The sequence below is a fragment of the Leucoraja erinacea genome, chromosome 16, assembly GCF_028641065.1.
Source record: "Leucoraja erinacea ecotype New England chromosome 16, Leri_hhj_1, whole genome shotgun sequence".
Classification (NCBI taxonomy): domain Eukaryota; kingdom Metazoa; phylum Chordata; class Chondrichthyes; order Rajiformes; family Rajidae; genus Leucoraja; species Leucoraja erinaceus.
Window position 1 is genome coordinate 23782135 of NC_073392.1, and position 23584 is coordinate 23805718.

Below are 23584 nucleotides of genomic sequence, written 5' to 3' on the forward strand. Positions count from 1 at the left end.
GGTCAGAGGTTGGGAAATTATCAGAAAAAGATCTGTGGGACAGGTGTAATCTGCAGTGGAGAGGCAGAGTATGACTCCAGTTTATTTATTTGTACTGGTTGCCACAATCCGTGAACAAAAGGAATAATAAACCGGTCCTTTTAACTGTAAGATGCTCTGATACGTGGGATGGGCCAGGTATCGGAGGTGTGGCCCTCGCTCTTCATGGTTCCAATGTTTCAATGGTTTGGATCAAGTGATCAAGTTCCAAGATGGTAACGTTAGGTGGCAGTGAGAATCGCAAGGACAATGCAGAGGGGCTTCAAGGTGATATTGTCAAAGAGGCTTTTAGATAGCCCCATGGGTATACAGAGAATGGTGGGATACATGGAGGCAGATGAGATCAGTTTATCTTGGCATCATGTTCAGCACAGACATTGTGCGCCGATTGACTGTGCTGTACTGCTCTATGTTTTTTATGTTCTACGTAAGCAAGTGGATAAGAACTTTCCAGAGGGAAATCAATGAGGGGAAAATGCAAGGTCCTGCAATTTTGTTGAAAAATATTTTTAAATAGTGAAAAGCTAAAAAATGTTGGGGTTAATATACAGGTACAGCAAGAAATGAGGACGACAAATGACATGATGGTCTGTATTATTAATGGATTTGAATGCAAGAGTTGTGATAACTACCGTCAGTTTCTTCAGGCCCCAGTGAGACTGCACCTGTACTGTTATGCACAGATCTTATCTCTGCAGCAAATGAAAAATATACTTAAGATAGTGAATGAATGCAGGCTCAACAGATTGATTTCCCGGTTGGAGGCAGGTGGGGTTTGCTTATGGGGAGAGAGTAATCAGATTGCTCCTGTAACTTGTATTTGGAAGAATGAGTAGAGATCGATTAAACAGGCAAAATTCTTAAGATGTTTAAGAAGGAACTGCAGATGCAGGAAAATCAAAGGTAGACAAAAATGCTGGAGAAACTCAGCGGTTGAGGCAGCATCTATGGAGTGAAGGAAATAGGCAACATTGTCTATTTCCTTCGCTCCATAGATGCTGCCTCACCCGCTGAGTTTCTCCAGCATTTTTGTCTACCTTCAAAATTCTTAAGATGTCAGGCTAGATGCATGAGAATGCTGAAAATGGGGGATCAGAGTTTCAAAATAAGGAGTTAACCATTTAGGACAGCTAAGAAGATGAATGTCTTTGTCCAGCAAATTGTGAATCTTTGGCATTCACTCCCTCCTCCCCCCAATCCCTGGGCCTTGCTTCCCATACTTTTTTTAAAGCTAATTTCAGCTGCCTCACATCATAGGGCTCACTTACTCTTGTGAACCCACCTCATTTCCTAATGAGCACCATACCTAACAGCAAGTGAAACTTCAGAAGAAGTGCATTCAGTACAAAGTCCTCGACTGTAATCAGCACTTCTGACATGCTAAACAGACCACATGCTGATGGAGGAAGAGTTACACCAGGGTCTGGCAATCTACTACCAAAACATAACAGGTTTTCATGGTCTGCCAAAGTAATCGGACTGCACTCAGCAACTTCAGAATCCAACAAACATTTAAAAAGATAAGCAATTACCCGATCAAACTCATCTCCTGCAAAAGGACAGAAGGCCAGGGACTCCACAAACAAGGAGGAGGTTGGTGCATCGGTGGTGGACGAGGAACGGGGTCTGCCGGATTGTAGCAGGAGACAACTGGTACCATCTGGAATGGACTTGCGAGACATCAGTGGACTTCCCCTGGGCAGATCCAATCTATTTTTCCTGCTCGGCAAGCTCGCACCCCGTCTCATCATGGGAGCCACGCGGAACTGCTGTAGGACCTTGTTGAGAGAAGTAGTCTGAGCAGAGGGATGAGTTGGAGCTGCCCATTCCAGCTCAGCAGTTGGGGCACAGATGTCTGGGCTTGGGTGATCTTGGTCGGCTGAATCTTGAAGAGCATCTTGGGGCGAGACAGATGATCGGCGTCGTTGGTGATGAAAAAGTTGCTTTAAGCCTTGTCCAAAGTTCTCCAAAGCATTGTGTGTTATTTTGGACAAAGAATGTTCTAAGTCACTTGGTTTTCTGCCTTCGTTGTCTGTGGATCTGCTGTCACTGTCTAGGTCATTAAGTGAAGGGTCATTATTAACCTGCTCCATCTGAGGCTTTCCTGTTAGATTTCTAAATTGATATATATTATATTTACTGGTATATAAATGGATTGGGTCTCTTTAAATAATATTTTCATTTGGTGGTCTAGTTCCTGAATAGGTGGTACATTCTCATAAGATTTCAGCATGCAGCACCTGTCAATGTCACTTCATGCTTGTCTGACATAAAAGGAAAAAAAGCATATATTACATTTCATGCATATGTAAAAGTATAAAGCTCTGCACAAACATTTCTGATCTTCAATCTCACCAGCCAATCAAAAATATAATGGTGAAGTTCACCTGTCCTTTGCAGGTTAATAGCTTATATTACTGCACTGTTTCATATAAAGTTTGGAGCCCAATTTAGCCTTGAATTGTTCCTAAAAATAATGCACTTGATATTTGATTCCTAGTGTCACTCAGTTGGTGCACAGTTCAAATAAATAACCACCCAAGCTGCAGCCCCAAGCACAATGAAGGTTCCAGAAAATAATTATTTAGCCAGGTCATCTAAAACACATTGAAAGCAAATATGCTGATCTATCTACATCCTCAGTTTAAAAAAAAAAGTTATCTGTTAAGAGATTATAGAAAGTGAATTCTGAAAGATCAGAAATCTTTACTTGTACATTTGGTGTCAAAGCTAGATTAGAAGCATAACTGAAGCATTCAGCGCAGCCAAAGCAAGGATAGCAGCACCACCGCTGGGGTGATTTTATAGCAATTTTCAGCAATATTAATTCACAAAAATAAATAAAATTGCCCTAAAACCAGCAGTATTTTCAATAATAATTGCAGCTCAAACAACAGGAATGATTAGTGCTCTCATTGGAATTTTAGTTGCACAATTCCCGATTACTTTGATAGAAAATCAAAAAATCTTAGCCTGCTCAATCTCTCACTATAGTTCAGGCCACATCCTCTTGGCAACATCCTCATAAATAATCTCTGCACCCTTTCCAGCTTAATGACATCTTTCCTATAACGGTGACCAAAAGTGAACACAATAGCTGTGCGGTCTCACCAATGTCTTGTATAACTGTAACACAATGCCACAATTCCCTAACTGATGAAAGCCAATATGCCCAAAGCCTTCGTTACAACCCTATCTATATCAGACACCACTTTCAGGGAAGTATGAACCTGTTCCACTAGATCTCTCTTCTCTACAATACTCCCCAGGGCCCTATCATTCTCTTTGAAGGTCCTGCCCTGGTTTGACTTCCCAAAATGCAATACCTCTCACTTACCTATACTAATCTCCATCAGCCATTCCATGGCCCACTTGCCCAACTGATCAAGATCTCCCTGAATCTCTTGATATCCATCTTCATAGTCTATGACACCACCTCTATGAGATGACACTAGTCTATGACTAGTGTCATCTGCAAACTTATTGATTATGCCTTGTACACTCTTATCCAAATCGTTGATATAAACCATAAATAGCAATGGTTCCAGCACAGATCTCTGAGGTACACAACTACCATAGGCCTCCAGTCTAAAAAATAACCTCCCCCCCTCCACTTCCTCCCTGAAGCCAGTTCTGTATCAACCTAGCTCTCCCTGGATCGAAGCTTCCAGAGCAGCCTATCATGCAGAACCTCACATCTACAACCCTCCCCTATATTTTCATGATCTACCATATAGTATAACCAGACAGTGCCTGAATAAAACAAATTAAACTGTTTAACAACAGAGTAAAGTTACACATCCTCTATACATCAATGACATCTTCATGATGTATAGACACCACCACTCGTACAACTACCTACTGCCCATGACATAGCTTTACCATATTGATTACTCAATAAATTAGAACACCAGCCCAAAGATGGAAGATCAAACCTGCTGCCGGAAGCCCAATCTTCTCAGCCTTCCTCTTTGCTCAACCCTTCACGCATATTTATGTCACAGCCAGTCCATGCCGAATAGTTCCTAACTCAGAATTCAGGCCAGGTCATTCTTACCAATGCCCCTGCCCCTCCCCCCCTCCCTCCCTTACCTTATCATGACACACTGCAGTCCCAACTGCACCTACTTTCCATGCATTTTGGCCAATTACTCCAAGTTGACCAAGACCCACTTGCCTACATCTGGCCCATTTCCTTCCAAGTCTTTCCGATTGATGTACCTGTCCAAGTGTCTTTTAAATGTGGTAATTGTTCTGGCAGTTCGTTCCATATACCCACCATCCTGTGAAAAAAAAATCCCTCAGGTCTTCTTTAAAAGTTTTCCCTCACATCTTAAAGTTATGCCCTTTAAGTTTTAGACTGCACTACCCTGGGAAAAGTACTGTGGTTATTCACCTCAATTATCTCCCAACCACATTCCCCAACACCTCAGACCGTTGCGACCCTCATCCAGTCTCTCGCCCACATCGGTCACCTTCACACTGGCATGCGGTTACCGGCCAGCAGTCTTCCCCCTCTGCCAGCCTAGCCCAACTCCCCACGTTTTATTCATTCCCACCCTCCACTGCCAGCCCCGCGTCCCCTCATTACCCCCGCGCCCCCCTCATCCCGCCCAGCCCACGGTCTCCCACATCCTCCCCGTCGCCCAGCTCTGAGTTCCGCACCGACCCAATGCCGGCAACTTCACCCGCAGGAAGGATCCCCTCCCTATAGTCGCGTCCCCGCACCACAGTTGGACGGAGCCCCCCACCTACCGCGATCCGAGCGCTGTCAGCTGTTGGGGACGAGGGAAGGGGTAGGGCTCCGGGGCCGGTTCGGCTCCCTGGCCGCGAAGGCGGGGCCGATTAGGGCTCCGGGGGCCGCGGGGCCGGTCTGTGCTCCGTGGCCGCCGCCTCCGGCCTGCGCGCTGCGGCCGCCAGCAAGCCACGCCACCCCTACGTCAGCGCGCAGAGCCCCGGCCACCAATCACAACCCGGCGGCCGAGGGACCGAGCCAGGAGCAGGTAGGCGGCGGGAGGTTGTTCTCCCTCCCCCCCCCCCCCCCCTACACCATACCTACCGTACCCTACCTACCCACCCTCTCCTCGCCTCACCCCTACCCTACCCCCCCCACCCTCTCAACTCCCCTACCCTACCCTACCCCCCTACCCATCCTCTCAACTCCCCTCACCCTACCCACCCTATCAACCCTACCCTACACCCCTCTCAACTCCCCTCACCTACCCACCCTCTCAACACCCTAACCCACCCTCACCCTACCCTACAGACCCCACTCCCTCACCCTACCTACCCTACCCATCCTCTCTCAACACCCTACCCTACCCACCCTCTCAACTCCCCTCACCCTACCCTACCCACCCTCTCAACTCCCCTCACCCTGCCCTACCCACCCTCTCAACCCTACCCTACCCCACCCCCTCTCAACTCCCCTCGCCCTACCCCAGACCCCTTTCCCCCTGCCCACCCACCCTCTCAACTCCCCGATCCTACCCACCCCCACCCTCTCACCGTGCCCTACCCACCCTCTCAACGCCCTCCCGTGCCCCCACACCTACCCACCCTCTCCCACTGCGCCCTACCCTACCCACCCTCTCACTCCCCTCACCCTACCCACCCTTTCACCACTCCCCGATCCTCACCCACCCTCTCACCGCACCCCGTCCCACACCTACCCACCCACTGCGCCCGACCCTCTCACCGCTCCCCAATCCTTACCCCACCGCTCTCCTATCCTCACCACCCCATACCCTCTCACTTTAACACTAAAAAGTGGTAAAGTGGTCCATTTGGCAGGATAACTGAGGGGAGGCAAAATGACAAGAAAAACGTTTTGAAAGAGTACCAGAACATGTTTTGCACAAATCATTTTGAAAATGGGTTGAAAAAGCTATTTGAAATGTACAGGATCCTGCCCTTGTACACAGAAGTATGGAGCACAAAAGCAAAACAATTGTCATTTTATATATCATTGGTCACAAAAGGATAAAGATTCGAAAGGCCAGAGCCACAAAGAGCTTTAATAGAATGGTGAAAAAAGGAACTGCAGACGCTGATTTACAAAAACAAAGCACAAAGCTCTGGAGCACTCAGTGGGTCAGGAAATATCTCTGGAAGACATGGATTGGTGATGTTTTGGGCCTTCTATTGAGATATTGAGATATATTTGATAGAAGTATATAAAAGTATGAGTGGCATAGATAGGGTAGACAGTCAGAACCTTTTTCCCCCATGGTGGAAATGGCCAATAATAGAGAGCGTAGCTATAAGATGAGGGGGGAATTTAATGATGTGCGGTGCAAGATTTTTACATTCATGTGGGTGTGGAACGCAGTGGCAGGCAGTGACATTTAAGTTGGGCTTTTAGATAGGCACATGGAAGTGCGGGGAATAGAGAAATGTGGATTGTGTATAGACAGATGAGATCAGTTTAACTTGCCATCGTGTTAGGCACAAACATTGTGGGCTGAAGAGTCCATTCCTGTGCTGTACTGTTCTATGTTCTAGGGAGCAGACCAACATCGTTAGAAGTGTTCTGAACAATCAAGGGTCTCAACATATTAAATGTCTATATATGTATGTCCAGATTAGGATCTACTCTGCCCTTGAGAATGCTCCAGCATTTAATATGACCAAGGTCTTATAACTATAACTGTACCTATGTGTTCCTGCCTACATGCACTTTGCTCATCAAGATCCATCTCCCTCTGCCTTAATTTACTTGAACACACTGATGCCAAACCTCTCCCTGTAGCTCAAGCCCTCAAGTCCTGCCTATGTCCTCATAAATCTCTGCACTTTTCCAAATTAACATTATCTTTCCTATAGCTGGGTGATCAAAACTGAACACAATACTCCAAATGTGGCCTTACCAACATCTTGCACAACTGTAACATAACATCCCAACTTCTGCACTTAATACGCTGACTGATGAAAGCATTCTTGCCCACCATATCTATGTCCCACCACTTTCAAGGAACAATGTACCTGCACTTCTAGATCCCTTTGCTTCCCAAAATGCAACACCTTGCACTTATCTGTACTAATCTCCATTAGCCATTTCCCAGCCCACTTGCCCAACTCATCAAGATCTCCCTGAATTTCTTGATATCCATCTTCAGAGTCTGTGACACCACCTATTTTAATGTAATCTGCAAACTTATTGATTATGCCTTGTACATTCTCATCCAAATCGTTGATAAAAACCATAAACAGTAATGGGTCCCGCAATGTGGTACACCATTACCATAGGCCTCCAGTCTGAAAAATAACCCTCCCCCTCCACCCTTGCTTCCTCCCTGAATCCAGTTCTGTATCGACCTGGCTCTCCCTGGATCAAAGCTTCCAGAGCAGCCTACCATGCAGAACCTCACATCTACAACCCTCCCCTATTTTCATGATCTACCATATAATATAACCAGACAGTGTCTGAATAAAACAAATTAAACTGTTTAACAACAGAGTGAAGTTACACATCCTCTATACATCAATGACATCTTCATGATGTACAGACACCACCACTCGTACAACTACCTACTGCCCATGACATAGCGTTGCCATATTGATTACTCAATAAATTAGAACACCAGCCCAAAGATGGAAGATCAAACCTGCTGCCGGAAGCCCAATCTTCTCAGCCTTCCTCTTTGCTCAGCCCTTCACGCATATTTATGTCTCAGCCAGTCCATGCCTAAGATTTCCTAACTCAGAATTCAGGGCAGGTCACTCTTACCAATGGCCAGATTCCCCCTTACCTCATCATGACACATTGCTGTCCCAACTGCACCTACTTTCCATGCATTTTGGCCAATTACTCCTAAGTTGACCAAGAACCACTTGCCTACATCTGGCCCATTTCCTTCCAAACTTTTCTGATTGATGTACCTGTCCAAGTGTCTTTTAAATGTGGTAATTGTTCTGGCAGTTTGTTCCATATACCCACCACCTTGTGGAAAGAAATTCCCTCAGGTCTTTTTTTAAACTTTCCCCTCACATCTTAAAGTTATGCTCTTTCGTTTTGGACTACACTACCGTGGAAAAAGTACTGTGGTTATTCACCTTAATTATGTCCCAATCTAATTCCCCAACACCTCCTGTCTCTCGCAGCTACTAATGGTACCTCAGGCTGTTGCATCCCTCATCCAGTCTCTCGCCCACATCGTCACCTTCACACTGGCCTGCTCTGAGCGCCCACTGACATGCGGTTACCGGCCAGTGGTCTTTCCCCCTCAGCCAGCTTAGCTCAGCTCCCCGCGTTTTATTCATTCCCATCCTCCACTGACAGCCCTCATTACTTCCTCATCACCCCCGCGACCCCCTCATCCCGCCCAGTCCAGCGTCTCCCACATCCTCCCCGTCGCCCAGCTCAGTGTTCTGCACCAACCCATGCCGGCAACTCCACCCCTCGGCTGAGTGGCAGCCGGAAGGATCACCCCCTATCTTCGCGCCCCGGCACCACCAAAGATACTGGACACCAAAGATCCACAGTTGGATGGAGCCCCCCGCCTACCGCGATCCGGCGCTGTCAGCTGATGGGGACGAGGGAAGGGGTAGGGTTCCGGGGCCGGTTCGGCTCCCTGGCCGCGAAGGCGGGGCCGATGAGGGCTCCGGGGCCGCGGGGCCGGTCTGTGCTCCGTGGCCGCCGCCTCCGGCCTGCGCGCTGCGGCCGCCAGCAAGCCACGCCACCCCTACGTCAGCGCGCAGAGCCCCGGCCACCAATCACAACCCGGCGGCCGAGGGACCGAGCTAGGAGCAGGTAGGCGGCGGGAGGTTGTTCTCCGTCCACCCTACCCTACCCTACCCTACCCACCCTCTCAACTACCCTCACCCTAAACTACCCACCCTCTCAACTCCCCTCACCCCTACCCACCCTCTCAACTGCCCTCACCCTACATTACCCACCCTCTCAACTCCCCCCCCTCTCAACTCAACTCCCCACCCTCTCAACTCCCCTCCCCCTACATTACCCACCCTCTCAACTCCCCCCCCTCTCAACTCCCCTCACCCTACCCTACCCACCCTCTCCTCCCCTCCCCTCCCCTACCTACCCCACCCTCTCAACTCCCCACCCTCTCTCAACTCCCCACCCTCTCAACCCCCCCCCCTCTCCCCCCCCCCCTCAACTCCCCTTCCCCCCCTCTCAACTCCCTCCCCTACCCTACCCACCCTCTCAACTCCCCTCACCCTATCCACCCCCTCAACTCCCCTCACCCTACCCATCCTCCCATCACCCTACCCACCCTCTCAACTCGCCTTACCCTACCCACCCTCTCAACTCCCATCACCCTATCCATCCTCTCAATTCTCCTCACCCTATCCACCCTCTGAACTACCCTCTCACTGCACCCCAACCTCTCACTGCACCCCGACCTCTCACTGCACCCCGACCTCTCACCACACCCTGTCTCTCACCCACCATCTCGTCGCACCCCGTCCCTCATCCACCCACGCTGACCCTCTCACCGCTCCATGATCCTCACCACCCCCATACCCAATTTAACACTAAGAAGTAGTAAGGTGGTACATTTGGCAGGAAGACTGAGGAGAGGCAAAATAACAAGAAAAACGTTTTGAAAGAGAGTACAAGAACATATTTTGCACAAATCATTTTGAAAATCGGTTGAAGAAGCTATTTGAAATGTACACAAAGCATGGAGCAGAAAAGCAAAAAAAAAAATATTTTATATATCATTGGTGACAAAAGGATGATTTGAAAGGCCAGAGCCACAAGAGCTTAAATAGAATGGTAAAAAAAGAACTGCAGATGCTGAATTACAAAAACAAAGCACAAAGCTCTGGAGCATTCAGCGCGTCAGGCAATATCTCTGGAGGACATGGATTGGCGACGTTTTGGGCCTTCTATTGAGACTTGATAGAGGATATAAAAGTATGAGAGGCATAGATAGGGTAGACAGTCAGAACCTTTTTCCCCATGGTGGAAATGGCCAATAATAGAGCGTAGTTATAAGGTGAGAGGGGGGAATGGTGTGCGGTGCAAGTTTTTTACATTCATGTGGGCGTGGAATGCACTGGCAGGGGTGATGGTGGAGGCAGTGGCATTTAAGTTGGGCTTTTAGATAGGTACTTGGAAGTGCGGGGAATAGAGAGATATGGATTGTGTACAGACAGATGAGATCATTTTAACTTGCCAATGTGTTTGGCACAAACATTGTGGGCTGAAGAGCCCATTCCTGTGCTGTACTGTTCTATGGAGCAGACTAACATCGTTAGAAGTGTTCTGAACAATCAAGGGTCTCAACATATTAAATGTCTATATATGTATGTCCAGATTAGGATCTACTCTGCCCTTGAGACTGCGCCAGTATTCAATATGATCATGGTTCATTCAACCATAACTGTACCTCTGTATTCCTGCCTACATGCACTTTGCTCATCAAATAGCTATCTCCCTCTGCCTTAATTCACTTGAACACACTGATGCCAAACCTCTCCCTGTAGCTCAGACCCTCAAGTCCTGTCATAAATCTCTGCACTTTTCCAACTTAACATTATCTTTCCTATAATAGGGTGAACAAAACTGAACACAATACTCCGAATGTGACCTCACCAACATCTTGCACAACTGTAACAAAACATCCCAATTTCTGCACTCAATACGCTGACCTTCTTGCCCACCCTATCTACGTGCCGCCACTTTCAAGGAACAATGTACCTGCACTCCTAGATCCCTCTGCTTCCCAAATTGCAACACCTTGCACTTATCTGCATTGAACTTTATTAACTATTCCTAGGGCCATTTACACAACTGATCAATAATCATCTGTGAGGTTTTCCCAGTCTCTTGGGATTGTCTGTGGGAGCAAATAATTAATTAGTGAAATGCAATCTAATCTAAACTAATTAAATGTAACAATTTAGCTGGGTATACTGTTGTAACATGTGGGAACTTGGCTCCCTCACGTGAAAATTGGGATTTTGTGTCATTTATTGTTTCAGACTTCTCCCTTTTGAGGAAGAGTATGAAAATCTGTTCATCCAGCCGAAGCAGTCTGCTGATCTTTGTGCTTCTCATTTGTGTGACATTTGTAATCTACTATTTCCTCCCCAACGCCCTGCTTGCTAGCTCCAAGCCTACGAGGCTGCCTCAGTCACTGGGCATGATTCGCACACAACTGCTTTCCGTCAATGTCACTCAAAATGCAGGAACCGTGAATGTGTTCTATAGGGAAGCTCTACCTCCAGAAAAGGATGGAGGAAGCTCACAGCCTAGGTAAGTAAGATTACAGAAAAAACATGTAAGTCCTTAATAATCTAGTAATACCAAACTTAGTTTACGTGAAACATTTGAACATTTTGATTAAAAGAAACCCGTATAGATTTTTAGATGGTAGGTTAAGCTTCACTAATGATTAACCCTTTTGAAGTCTAGTCGTTGTCAAGAGTTTAATTGTCATATGTACCAGTAGTGGAACAATTACATTTGTCCATGCAGGCATTATTACATGCCTGATATCTTAATACAGATAGAAAATGTATAACAATTAAAAATTCAATAAATTAATAACTACATTAGTGCAAAAGAAACACAAGTCCTCAGTGGAACTGTAGGAGGGAATTTTGTATTTAAACTGTGCCCTGAGTTACAAAATATTTTGTCCAACCATGGTGGTGTCATTGGCAAATTTGAAGATAGAATTGGAACTGTGTTCGCTACACAGTCATGAGTATAGAGTAAGAAGAGCAGGGGACTGAGCATGCATCCTTGAAGTGCTCCAATACTGATGGTTAACGAGGAGGAGGTGTTGCTTCCAATTCATACAGATTGTAGTCTGTTGATGAGGAAGTCGAGAATCCAGTCCCCTTCACCATTACCAAAGGACCATCAGGCCACGGATGGCGAGGGGAGCCGCTTCCAAACACAGCCCCGAGTCATCGGTGTTGAAAAATCAGGGCCCCGCGGGCAGTTGCCAAACTGCACCGGCAGCCGGCTGCGGAACTCGCCTGGGCTGGGTCTGAGGCTCATCTCCCGCTCGCCCCCGAAGATTGAGAACTGGAAGGAGGACAGTCGGAGATGAAGGGTCGGTAGGAGGAGGACGGGGGGAGGGGGGCTAACCTTCCTTGCCTTCAAGGCCTGCTGTAGGAGGCATCCCTTGGGGCATGAAGGCTGAAGGAGTGGTGAGGGGAGGGATGGCTCACTGGCGAACCGTATGAAGGAGAGATGCGGACGGGCCGAGAAGAGGCTGCTATCACTATCCTACACACACTGGGGACAATTTACAATTTTACCAAGCTGATTAGCCTACAAATCTGTACATCTTAGGAGTGTTGGGGAAAACCAGAGCTCCTGGAAAGAACCTACACAGGTCACGGGGAGAATGTACAAACTCCATAAAGACAGGATTAAACATGGATCTCTGGCACTGTAAAGCAGTAACTCTACTTCTGCCCCACCATGCTGCCCTTAAAAATTATATAATTTCTGGTGAACCCTGCCTGCCCTTTGTCTGTTCTATGTTCAGACCAGCACTGCACGACTTTCTGAATCACATCTCTAGCTTTAGTTGTTGCATGTCAGTAAGGAGTAGAAATAATTGAGGTGATCAAATTGAGATCAGGGGATGGAGGTGTAGGTCGTGCGGTGATGGTTGTATTGCAGTGGTTGAGGATGTTTGGGCCGCTGGTTGAACAGGAAACGTGCTGGTACTATTTTGGTAGCACATTCTTGACTTGATTGAAGTCCTGACTGTTATGAACAAAGCCTCAGGGTATTTTGTTTCAAGGGTATTACGAGTAGTGGTATATAGATTCTCAAGTCCAAGCCTAGCATTGGTGTGGGTTGTGATGTAAACTGATGCAGGCTATGAGATAGCCAAAGTGGATTTCCTCGGTAGGAAGGAGGAACGACACTACACCATAAGATATTTCTGGTCCAAGAGCTCTCCAGGACTGCCACATCCATGCACCGTGTGGAGTTAATTAGGAAGCAGACCACCCCACCCCTTTCCTTGCCTGAGAACGCCGTTTGATCCATCCGATGTAGTGAGAAGCCCTTGGGTTGTATGGGGCTCTCAGGTGAAGCGGGGGGTGAGCCATGTCTTTGTAAAACGGAGCACACAGTAATATCTCAGTTTCCTAAGGTAGGCGAGTCTAGCTGTTGGTTCATCCAGCTTGCTTTCAATAGTTTGTATGTTGTCAGCTGAGGGGGGGAGGGGTGGGGGATGAACCCACCTTGTTTCATCTGACCTGCAACCCAGTGCGTCTCCTATATTCTCCACTTCGGTGGCTGCTCTTGGTCGAATCCAGGAGCATGTGTGGAGTCGGCTGTTCCATGAGATCAGATCTCGGGCATTGTAAGGCAGTAACTCCGCTGCATCATTGTGCCACCCCATGATGATGTGCTTCTTCCCATCACTCTGTTCTCAGTGCCATCCCACAATACCCCTTTCTTACTTTGAAGGGCGAGCGAATCCCAACGAGTGGAGATGTTGCATATTTTAAAGGATTGTGCAGTATGTGCTTAATGCTTGAAATAGAATTATTGCGCATCAACCAGATTCTGATGCTATTGAATGGATTGCCAAATTTAATATTTTATTATTGTCAAATTCAATATGCTATTCAAATGAATGAGTGAAATTGAAATATATCAAAAGCAGGGCGGGACAGTAACGCAGCAGTAGAGTTGCTGCCTTACTGCTGCCAGAGACGGGTTCGATCCTGACTATCGGTGCTGTCTATACGGAGTTTTACGTTCTCCCCATGACCTGTGTGGGTTTTTCCCGGGATCCACTCTCCAAGGGGGTAAAGGTTTGTAAGTTGATTGGCTTCATATAATTGTAAATTCCCTCACGTGTAGGATAGCGTTAGTGTGCGAGGATCGCTGGTTGTCACGGACTTAGTGGGAGGAAGGGCCTGTTCCTGCGCTGTATCTCTAAACTGAAACTAAACTAAAATCTCTAAACATAAACTTTCCAACTTAATAAAAATCTTGACCTAGTGTGGAAAGAAGATTGTAGGTTGGTCAATTTCAATTATGTTGTGTTTTCCAAGTGCTTTAACTGCACTCTTGAAGCATAATGTTTTACTGACAAACTGAACCTTTTCTTTGCTCAGACTGGAAGTATTACTGCTGCATGGGCAGGCGTTCAGCTCTCAGACCTGGGAAAGCCTTGGGACACTCAATCTTCTCGCACAGCAAGGGTACCGAGCTGTAGCAATGGACTTACCAGGTAGAGGCTTAATGACTGTTTCTTTTTTCGTGATTAAAATTGGAACCTTCGATATTTGCGAGAATTCAAAATATTCATGTTCAAGATAATGATGCCACAATTGTAATTGTAATTAATTGTAGTTGTAATTAATTTATTAGCCAAGTATGTAAACATACAAGGAATTTGATTTGTCATACAAAAAAGCAACAAGATACATAATCACACAAAAATGAAACATAGACTTAAACAGCCATCACAACGGTGTGTGAGAATCCCCAGGGCACACATCATAAGCAGAGACCCACAGCCATCAGTTCAATGTCCAGGTCACACACACACACACGTGATGTGACCAGAGTTGATGCGACCACTGCCACTCTGCAGTCCCTGTCTGCCCAAACAGTCAGAAAGCCGTTCACACTCACACTACCAAAGTGGATAACCTCACATTTATCCACATTAAACTTCATCTGCCCACTCCCCCAACCTGTCCAAGTCACCCTGCATTCTCATAGCATCCTCCTCACAGTTCACACTGCCACCTAATTTTGTGTCATCTGCAAATTATCTAATGTTACTTTGAATCCCTTCATCCAAATCATTGATGTATATTGTAAATAGCTGTGGTCCCAGCACCGAGCCTTGCGGTACCCTACTAGTCACTGCCTGCCATTCTGAAAGAGACCCGTTAATCCCTACTCTTTGTTTCCTGTCTGCCAACCAATTTTCTATCCATGTCAGCACTCTACCCCCAATATCACGTGCCCTAATTTTGCCCACTAATCTCCTATGTGGGACCTTATCAAATGCTTTCTGAAAGTCCAGGTACACTACATCCACTGACTCTCCCTTGTCCATTTTCCTAGTTACATCCTCGAAAAATTCCAGAAGGTTAGTCAAGCATGATTTCCTCTTCGTAAATCCATGAGTAAATCCACTCAGACCGATCCTGTTATTGCTACCCAAATGTGCGGCTATTTCATCTTTTATAATTGACTACTCCAGCATCTTCCCCACCACCGATGTCAGGCTAACTGGTCTATAATTCCCGTTTTCTCTCTCCCGCCTTTCTTAAAATGTGGGATAACATTAACTACCCTCCGATCCACAGGAACTGATCCTGAGTCTATAGAACATTGGAAAATGATCACCAATGCATCCACGATTTCTAGAGCCACTTCCTTAAGTGCCCTGGGATGCAGACCATCAGGCCCTGGGGATTTATCTGCCTTCAGTTCCATCAGTCTACCCAACACCATTTCCTGCCTAATGTGGATTTCCTTCAGTTCCTCCGTCACCCCTGATCCTCTGGCTACTACTATATCAGGAAGATTGTTTGTGTCCTCCTTAGTGAAGACGGATCCAAAGTACCTGTTCAACTCATCTGCCATTTCCTTGTTCCCCGTAATAAATTCACCTTTTTCGGTCTTCAAGATAAAAAAGGTGTATGTTATACTTGCCTTATTTGTCAGGGCATTGACTATCAAAGTCAGGACATCATGCTGAGGCTTTACATGGCTTTGGTACGGTCACATTTGGGATATTGTGTGCAGTTCTGATCACCCCTAAACAGGAACCATGTAGAGGTTTTGGAGATGGTACAGGAGAGGTTTACCAGAATGCTTCCAGGATTAGAAGGTATTAGCTCTAAGGAGAGGTTGAACAAGTGATAGAAGTTTATAATTGAGAGATATAGATAAGGTAGACAGTCACCTAGACTAGAGAGTATAGCTTTCAGGTGAAGAGGCAACGTTTAAAGGAGATAGGCAAAGCAAGATTTTTACACAAGAGTGGTGGGTGATTGGAGTGGTGATGGGGGGGGGGGTGGATGTGATAATGGCATTAAGAAGACTTTTACACAAGTACTTGGATATATGGGGAATGGATGGATATGGATCACAATCAGGCAGATTAAATAATTTTAACTTGGCATCATGTGCAGATGTTGTGGGCCAAAGGTCCTGTTCCTGTGCTATACTGTTCTATGAATAGACAGCACATATCTATGCTTCCCCTTGTCCTGTATTCCTTGTAAACAACATATTCAGCTGATGCCTAATTAATGTTGTGTTTAATAGGCTTTGGAAATACCCCACCAATGGAGATTGGGAAAATGAACAAGGCTGACTTCTTGCTGACCTTCCTGAATACTGTGAGACTTCAGACCCCAGTCATGATCAGTCCATCAATGAGCGGCCAATTCTCCATCCCCTTCGTGATGCTTCACAGCCAGAGACTAAAGGGCTTTGTTCCCATTGCACCTGTGGGGACAAATGCCTACAGTGCCGAGCAGTATCAGAAAATTCAGGTAACCCTTGTTTTCTATCTGCTATCCACGATGATCTCCTCTTCACCTCTATGGTCGCATTTAGCGGGGGAGCAGAATGAGGCTTGACAACTCAAAACCCTGGCACTGAATCCCATTTTAATTCCTCTTCCTATTCCCACATCGACCTGTCTACCCCAAGCCAATTCCACTGCCAGAGTGAGGTCTAATGCAAACTCGAGGAACAGCAACTCATAATCAGCCAGTAGCATGGACATCGTATTCTCCAGATTCTGTCCTTTTCTCTTTCCTTCTGGTCCACCCAACTCCTCTTATGTAGCCCTTCTTGCCAACCTCACCCCCGCCATCACCCAGTTTCTTTTTTCTTTCCTCCCACTCCATTTGCCCATCACCCACACACATCTCCCACGGCGTCTCCTCCCCACACCCTTCCTTTATTTGGTTCCATGCTTCAACTTCCTTTCTTATTAGATTCCATCATCTGCAACCTTTTATTATTTCCATTTATCACCTCCAAAATCTGCCATTATTTCCATCTACCCTCCATCTACCAATTCCCTCCTCTACACCTGGATCCACCGACCGGTTAACACCTCTTACCCAACCTCCTCACCTCTTTATACTGGCTGCTCACCTTTTCAGCCCCGATGAAGGGCCCTGACCCAAAGCATTGTCCATTTCCCTCCACTAATGCTGCCAGGGCCATTGAGTTCATCCAGCTGGTTGGTTATTGCACTGAATCCTGTCTCTGCCTGCTTATAATTTGCTGGTCTTCTTTGTATTTTATAGATTTAGAAGCTTGAAAGATCTGTTCTTAATTAGTAAATACATTTCAATCAGGGTGTTTTACTACTGCTTTAGTTCCATAGGGTCTGAGGTGGCTGATGAGAACAGTGTGGGAGTGCAGACTCAGCCATGGGTGGATCAGGAAGTGGTATGGCTCATTAGGGGGATAGTGCCCTCCTGCTGTTTCACTGGACCTCTGTGTGCTTCCAACAAATGGATTAAAAGTTCTCAGTACACCAATCCATTTTGAACATATGTGGGTCAGGGTTTCCCTTGGTTGACAGGATTGTTTTCATATTTTCAGTGATGCTGAATATCACATCACAGAATTCACATCACCAGGAGGATCTTGAGATATGAGGACTGAATTGCCATTGAATAGATTCTACAGTTCACCCTTGCAGTCCAAGAATGTTCCCATCCAGTCTCCGAGCAGAAGACTGGGAACCAGACTCCATCTCCTCTTCCATTAAGAAACTATGAACTTGTTTCATTCTGCCTTCCTGTAGCCCATTTTCCGTTCAACTGTCCGTTATCACCTTGTCTTTCATAGAACTTTAGATCCCAAATTTATTCACCAGTCTTTCACCACACTAATGCTTAATGCTTCCCTGCCCTTTCCCAGGCCTGATCCCCAGTGGAAGACTCTCTTCAGCCTCTCCACACTTTCAAAAGGGATCCATCAAGCCCCATCTTTGCACAATTATTTTTTCACAAAAGGTGGTGGGTGTATGGAATGAATTGCCAGAGAAGGTAGTTGTGGCAGGTACCATTGCAACATTTAAGAACCATTTAGACAGGTACATGGTCAGGACAGGTTTAGAGGGATATGGGCCAAACGCAGGCAGGTGGGACTAGTGTAGGTGGGACATGTTGGTCGGTGTCGGCAAGTTAGGCCAAAGAGCCTGTTTCTACACTATGACTATGATTTTGCCCCTTCTCACTTCAAATCTATTTGTCTTTCCATCATCCCTTTGGTTTGCCTGGGGTTTGACATTTCTTTGCAAAATACTCTATTTTCCCACATTTTCTGCACATTTGTCCCCTGGCACAGCAACATGAATCCTTGCCAAAATGTTTGTAATTCCCACACATGAAACACTCACAATCATCTTCAACTTTGTAATGACCCTCACCGTATCCATGTCCTTTACTAGTGCCTGTAAATGTCACATGGCTTTATCCATCCAATCTCATGGTCTGGAAGTGGGTTTCCACGGCTTCAAATGAAGATGCAATTGTTAGTATTTCCGTTAATGTTACCACGTCACCTTTCTCCTTGCATTTCAAGCCATCTAATTTGCATCTTTACACAACCTGATCCCCGATTTAATTTTGCAACTCATCTCCATAGTTGCAGCCCTCAGAACGTGATGCAATCTTGTGCTCAACTGAACAATGCTTTCCCCTCTATGTCGTCTGGCAAAATACATGTCGCTGAAATGTAGCATTTGTTTGCACCACCTAATGCTTCTTCAAAGCACCAACAGTCATAGCATAATCTGCTTTGCCTTAAGTCTCTGGAAGAGTCTTGAAAGTCTCCCGAACTGAAGGTCCAGCACTGTACAATAGCAATGCTCTCTGTCGTGTGAGCCACACTGGCATTGCCCCGTCGACAAACAGTCCCAGGTTATCAGCATAGTCACCAAGTTCCTCTGACTATGCCACCCCACGCGCACTCACTACACTCGCTTCCCCACTTGGGTCAAATGGATTCAACCCACTAATTCCAACTGCTTCGACTGCACTAAAAGCCATGTCTGCCTCAAAAGTTGAACTACACAATTCCTAGTTCATTCTTGCCGCCAATGTCAGATCTTTGCCTCGATTGATTATAATAAATGCACATTTAACACCACTAATACCTGCTTTTATTATGCCATTTTTGTTATCTCTCCCAACATGTCGCTTGACCTTTATTATTCCTGCGACCCTTCTGACTCAGTGTAACATGTGATACATTCTAATATGACATCAGTTTCCATGACACTGATCTCTTCTGAGTTTCCTCATACCCTTGCGCTGCACATACATCAACCTCCAGATTTCCCATCATTCGCCTCCCTGGACACTAATACAGTCCAACAGATCACACAACTTCTCCTCAAGTACCATCCTCTTTCCTTTAAAATCTACTATCTTCACACCCATCCACAAAAGAAATTGGAATTGTGTTCTCTGTTCTTGAAAATTGTCTACCCATCTCCAATCTTAATTCATTTACTAAATTCCTTGAGTGTCACTTCCAAAGTCCAGACTCTTTCCCTCATCTCTAGGATGGATTTTATCAAAGCTACAAATAACATAATAGAGAATGTAAAAAATACTCCATGCATCGTGCACCATCTGCTGACAGAGAAAGAAACTTAAGGTTTCAGGTCAAGAATTCTTTGTCAGAATTAACAGTTAACGATGTAACAAATTTAAAGATCCAGAAGAATTTATTGGTGTTAGAGGAATTTTGTTTATGTGAAATTTCTTCATGTTTTCTGCAACACAGTAATGAGTATACTTCTGAGAGCCCTGAGATTGCTGCAATAATTGGGTGATTTTTGTTACGTTTCATGAGGTTATATTGATGGCCATTCATGTTTCACAGAGGGACAAACCTTTGCTTCGCTTCACAGACTCCGACACTCGTGGTATATGGAGAAATGGACACAAATCTGGGTGCACAGTCCTTGAATAACTTGAGACATCTTCCGCATCACAGCATCTCCAAAATTCCTGCAGCCCGTCATGCTTGCTATCTGGATGAGCCACAGAAGTTTCACGATGCTCTGCTAGACTTTCTAACTAAAATTCAGTGAATGTATGCTATGCAGTATGTCCTTGCCAAACAGTCGAGGTCAGTACTGATGAGACACAAGAGACTGCAGATGCTAGAATCTTAAGTATAAAACAGCTGTTGGATAATCTTCATGGGTCATTCAACATCTATCGAAGGAAATGGACAGCTAATGTTTTAGGTTGGGACCAGTTTAAAAAAATCTGTCCATTTCCCTCCGCTAGTTTTCAGCAGTTTGTTATTGTACTCAAGACCAGTCCTGAACCAACTTCCAAAGCAGCTGAACTTCTCAACTTTCTCTATTCTTAAAGAGAAACTCTGCAACATGAACCCATTTAAACATAAAGCATTCAATAACAACAAATACCAATTTTTTGGGTGTCAACAAGAAGTTCCACAAAAAATAATTAATCTAAATATTTGACAGAAACTGACATTAAAATTAGTTTTGCAATGTAAAGTCAAGTTGTGGGCTGAATGTTAAACATACTGCAGTAAAACTCAATCTGGAATGCACAGGTCAGCATACTTTTTGTCTATTGAATCTTAATGTTAATACTCATCACTTATACACTAGTTCAGTTCAGATTATTGTCACATGTACCGAGGTACAGTGAAAAGCTTTTTGTTGCATGCTAACCTGTCAGCAGAAAGACAATACATGATTACAATCAATCAATTTACAGTGTATCGATACATGATAAGGGAATAACATTTAGTGCAAGGTACAGCCAGCAAAGTCTGATCAAGGATAGTTCAAGCGTCACCAAAGAGGTAGATAGTAGTTCTGCACTGCTCACTGTAGAATAACTTTCCTGTGAACCCATTAAGTTTAAATTGTGAGGGAAGCAAGGTTCTAGTAAATTCAAAGGAAACATAACCACTTAAGTTTCAATTAAATGTTGCCAACAGATGCTGGTGTGTGAGTGTGGTGTGTGGAAAAGATCAAGGAAACTGGGGCCACAGTGACTGGAAAGGAAGTTCTAAACAGTGAACAACAGTGATCAATGTTTTACTGTAATTGGTATAGTACTGAGATCCAGGAGTATCCCTGGCATGATCTGATCTCACTCAGCAAGGCCTCTGGTCTGGGTTATCATAGGCCTTTGGTGAGATACACACAGCAAAAAGAGAAGGAACAATATTGCAGAGATGCCTTCTGCCATTCAGCCAACCTTCTATCCATGCAAGTATCTTCCTTCTAATACCATGGGCTCTCATCTCGTTTAGCAGCCTAATGTGTCGTACTTTATCAAAGGCCTTCTGAAAAATCCAAGTAAACAACATCAACTGACTCTTCTATGTCTATCCTGCTTTTACTCCCTCAAAAAATTCCAATAGATTTTGACAGGCAAGATCTTCCCATCACAAATTCATGTTGACTTTGGCCTAATTTGTCATGTGCTTATAAGTACTCTGAAACCTCATTCTTCTCTCCTCGCTTCTTTCTTAAACAGCGGAGTAACATTTGAAAATTTCCAGTCCTCTGCAACCACTCCCGACTCAAGTAAATCTTGAAAGATCACTACTCATGCCTCCACAATCTCTAAAGCTACCTTCTTGTAGTCCATCTATTCCAGGTGACTTATCAACCTTCAGACCTTTCAGCTTCCCAAGCACTTTTTCATTAGTAATCTCCACTAACCTATGCCCCCTAACTCTTGAATTTCCAGCATGTTGTTGGTGTCTTCCACTGTAGACTGACACAAAAAAAATTCAATTTGTCCACCATTTCTTTATTCCCCATTAGGTATTTCTCCAGCATAATTTTCCAATGGTCCAATATCCACTCTTGGCTCGCTTTTACTCTTTGTATATCTAAAGAAACTTTTGGTATCCTTTTTTATTATTGGCTACTTTACATTCATATTTTATTTTTTATTGCCTTTTTTGTTACATTCTGTTGGTTTTTAAAAGCTTCTCAATCTTCTAGTTTCCTGCAAGTTTTTGCAATATTATGTCTTTTTTACTTTTACACAGTCTTTGACTTCCTTTGTCAGCCATGGTGACCTCAGTCTCCCCTATGAACCTTTCTTCCCCTTTGCGATGAAAAGATCCTGCATCTTCTGAATTACTTCCAGAAACTCCTGCCACCATCATTCTTGTTGAGGTCCCTTTCCAATCAACTTTAGCTCGATCCTCCCTCATGCCTCTGTAGTTACCTTTACTCAACAGTAATACCAACACATCTGATTTAATCTTCTTAACATAGAAACATAGAAAATAGGTGCAGGAGTAGGCCATTCAGAGAAGAGGATAAGGATAATTTAGAAACATAGACATAGAAATTAAGTGCAGGAGTAGGCCATTCGGCCCTTCGAGCCTGCACCGCCATTCAATATGATCATGGCTGATCATCCATCTCAGTATCCTGTACCTGTCTTCTCTCCATACCCCCTGATCCCTTTAGCCACAAGGACCACATCTAACTCCCTCTTAAATATAGCCAATGAACTGGCCTCAACTACCTTCTGCGGGAGAGAATTCCAGAGATTCACCACTCTGTGTGAAAAAAAGTTTTCCTCATCTCGGTCCTAAACGATTTCCCCTTTATCCTTAAACTGTGACCCCTTGTTCTGGACTTCCCCAACATCGGGAACAATCTTCCTGCATCTAGCCTGTCCAACCTCTTAAGAATTTTGTAAGTTTCTATAAGATCCCCCCTCAATCTTCTAAATTCTAGCGAGTCCTGTTGCACATTGTTGCAATCATAAAGAAAGCAAAGGGAGCCTATTGATTGATTGCATGACAACAGTAGAGGACACATAAGGATTAATAGTCTTAACATAGAAACATAGAAAATAGGTGCAGGAGTAGGCCATTCGGCCCTTCGAGCCTGCACCGCCATTCAATATGATCATGGCTGATCATCCAACTCAGTATCCCGTACCTGCCTTCTCTCCATACCCTCTGATCCCCTTAGCCACAAGGGCCACATCTAACTCCCTCTTAAATATAGCCAATGAACTGGCCACAACTACCCTCTGTGGCAGAGAGTTCCAGAGATTCACCACTCTGTGTGAAAAAAGTTCTCTCATCTCGGTTTTAAAGGATTTCCCCCTTGTCCTTAAACTGTGACCCCTTGTCCTGGACTTCCCCAACATCGGGAACAATCTTCCTGCATCTAGCCTGTCCAACCCCTTAAGAATTTTGTAAGTTTCTATATACGATCCCCTCTCAATCTCCTAAATTCTAGAGAGTATAAACCAAGTCTATCCAGTCTTTCTTCATAAGACAGTCCTGACATCCCAGGAATCAGTCTGGTGAACCTTCTCTGCACTCCCTCTATGGCAATAATGTCCTTCCTCAGATTTGGAGACCAAAACTGTACGCAATACTCCAGGTGTGGTCTCACCAAGACCCTGTACAAATTTGTATTGGTTCAGTCGCAGTGGTGATCAAAGATCCTATGCTCCGCTATAGGATCTTTGGTGGTGATCATGGTTGGTAGGATGCTCCTCCTGCAGGATGTGGGAAGCCAGTGAAACTGCTGGTGTCTCTGATGACTACACCTGT

The 23584-nt window shown here is 45.2% G+C and overlaps 2 protein-coding genes across 9 annotated transcripts in view; one reads left to right on the forward strand and one right to left on the reverse strand.

Annotated features, from left to right (window-relative positions):
- tmcc1a (transmembrane and coiled-coil domain family 1a) overlaps window positions 1-8683 on the reverse strand; it is a 32536-nt gene extending 23853 nt beyond the window's left edge. Inside the window, exons 1-3 of one of the 7 annotated variants that reach the window (XM_055647862.1) lie at window positions 8546-8676; window positions 4261-4322; window positions 1572-2092 (exon numbers count right to left, since the gene is read on the reverse strand). In XM_055647862.1, coding sequence (XP_055503837.1) covers window positions 1572-2092; window positions 4261-4321 — 582 coding nt within the window. In that variant the 5' untranslated portion in view covers window position 4322; window positions 8546-8676. Of the gene's footprint in view, window positions 1-1571; window positions 2304-4260; window positions 4323-4794; window positions 4952-8545 lie in introns of those variants that run through there. The other 6 variants (XM_055647864.1, XM_055647863.1, XM_055647865.1 and 3 more) reach the window with 6 other exon arrangements.
- On the forward strand, window positions 4968-20981 carry abhd14a (abhydrolase domain containing 14A). Of its 2 annotated transcripts, none has more exons than XM_055647870.1 (5): window positions 4968-5042; window positions 10993-11266; window positions 14110-14225; window positions 16286-16515; window positions 19908-20981. In XM_055647870.1, the coding sequence occupies exons 2-5, from the start codon at window positions 11016-11018 to the stop codon at window positions 20088-20090; spliced, it is 780 nt and encodes a 259-aa protein (XP_055503845.1). In that variant the 5' UTR covers window positions 4968-5042; window positions 10993-11015; the 3' UTR covers window positions 20091-20981. The 2 variants fall into 2 exon arrangements, with proteins under 2 accessions (XP_055503845.1, XP_055503846.1); XM_055647871.1 differs by lacking the exon at window positions 4968-5042 and adding an exon at window positions 8658-8791.
- The last annotated feature ends 2603 nt before the right edge of the window (window positions 20982-23584 follow it).

Bases quoted from the DNA above. Each gene is read 5' to 3' on its own strand.
- abhd14a (XM_055647870.1), top strand. From the start codon at position 11,016: ATGAAAATCTGTTCATCCAGCCGAAGCAGTCTGCTGATCTTTGTGCTT. The intron at 11,267-14,109 runs GTAAGTAAGATT...TTCTTTGCTCAG, and splicing joins GGAGGAAGCTCACAGCCTAG to ACTGGAAGTATTACTGCTGC. The intron at 16,516-19,907 runs GTAACCCTTGTT...TTCGCTTCACAG, and splicing joins AGCAGTATCAGAAAATTCAG to ACTCCGACACTCGTGGTATA.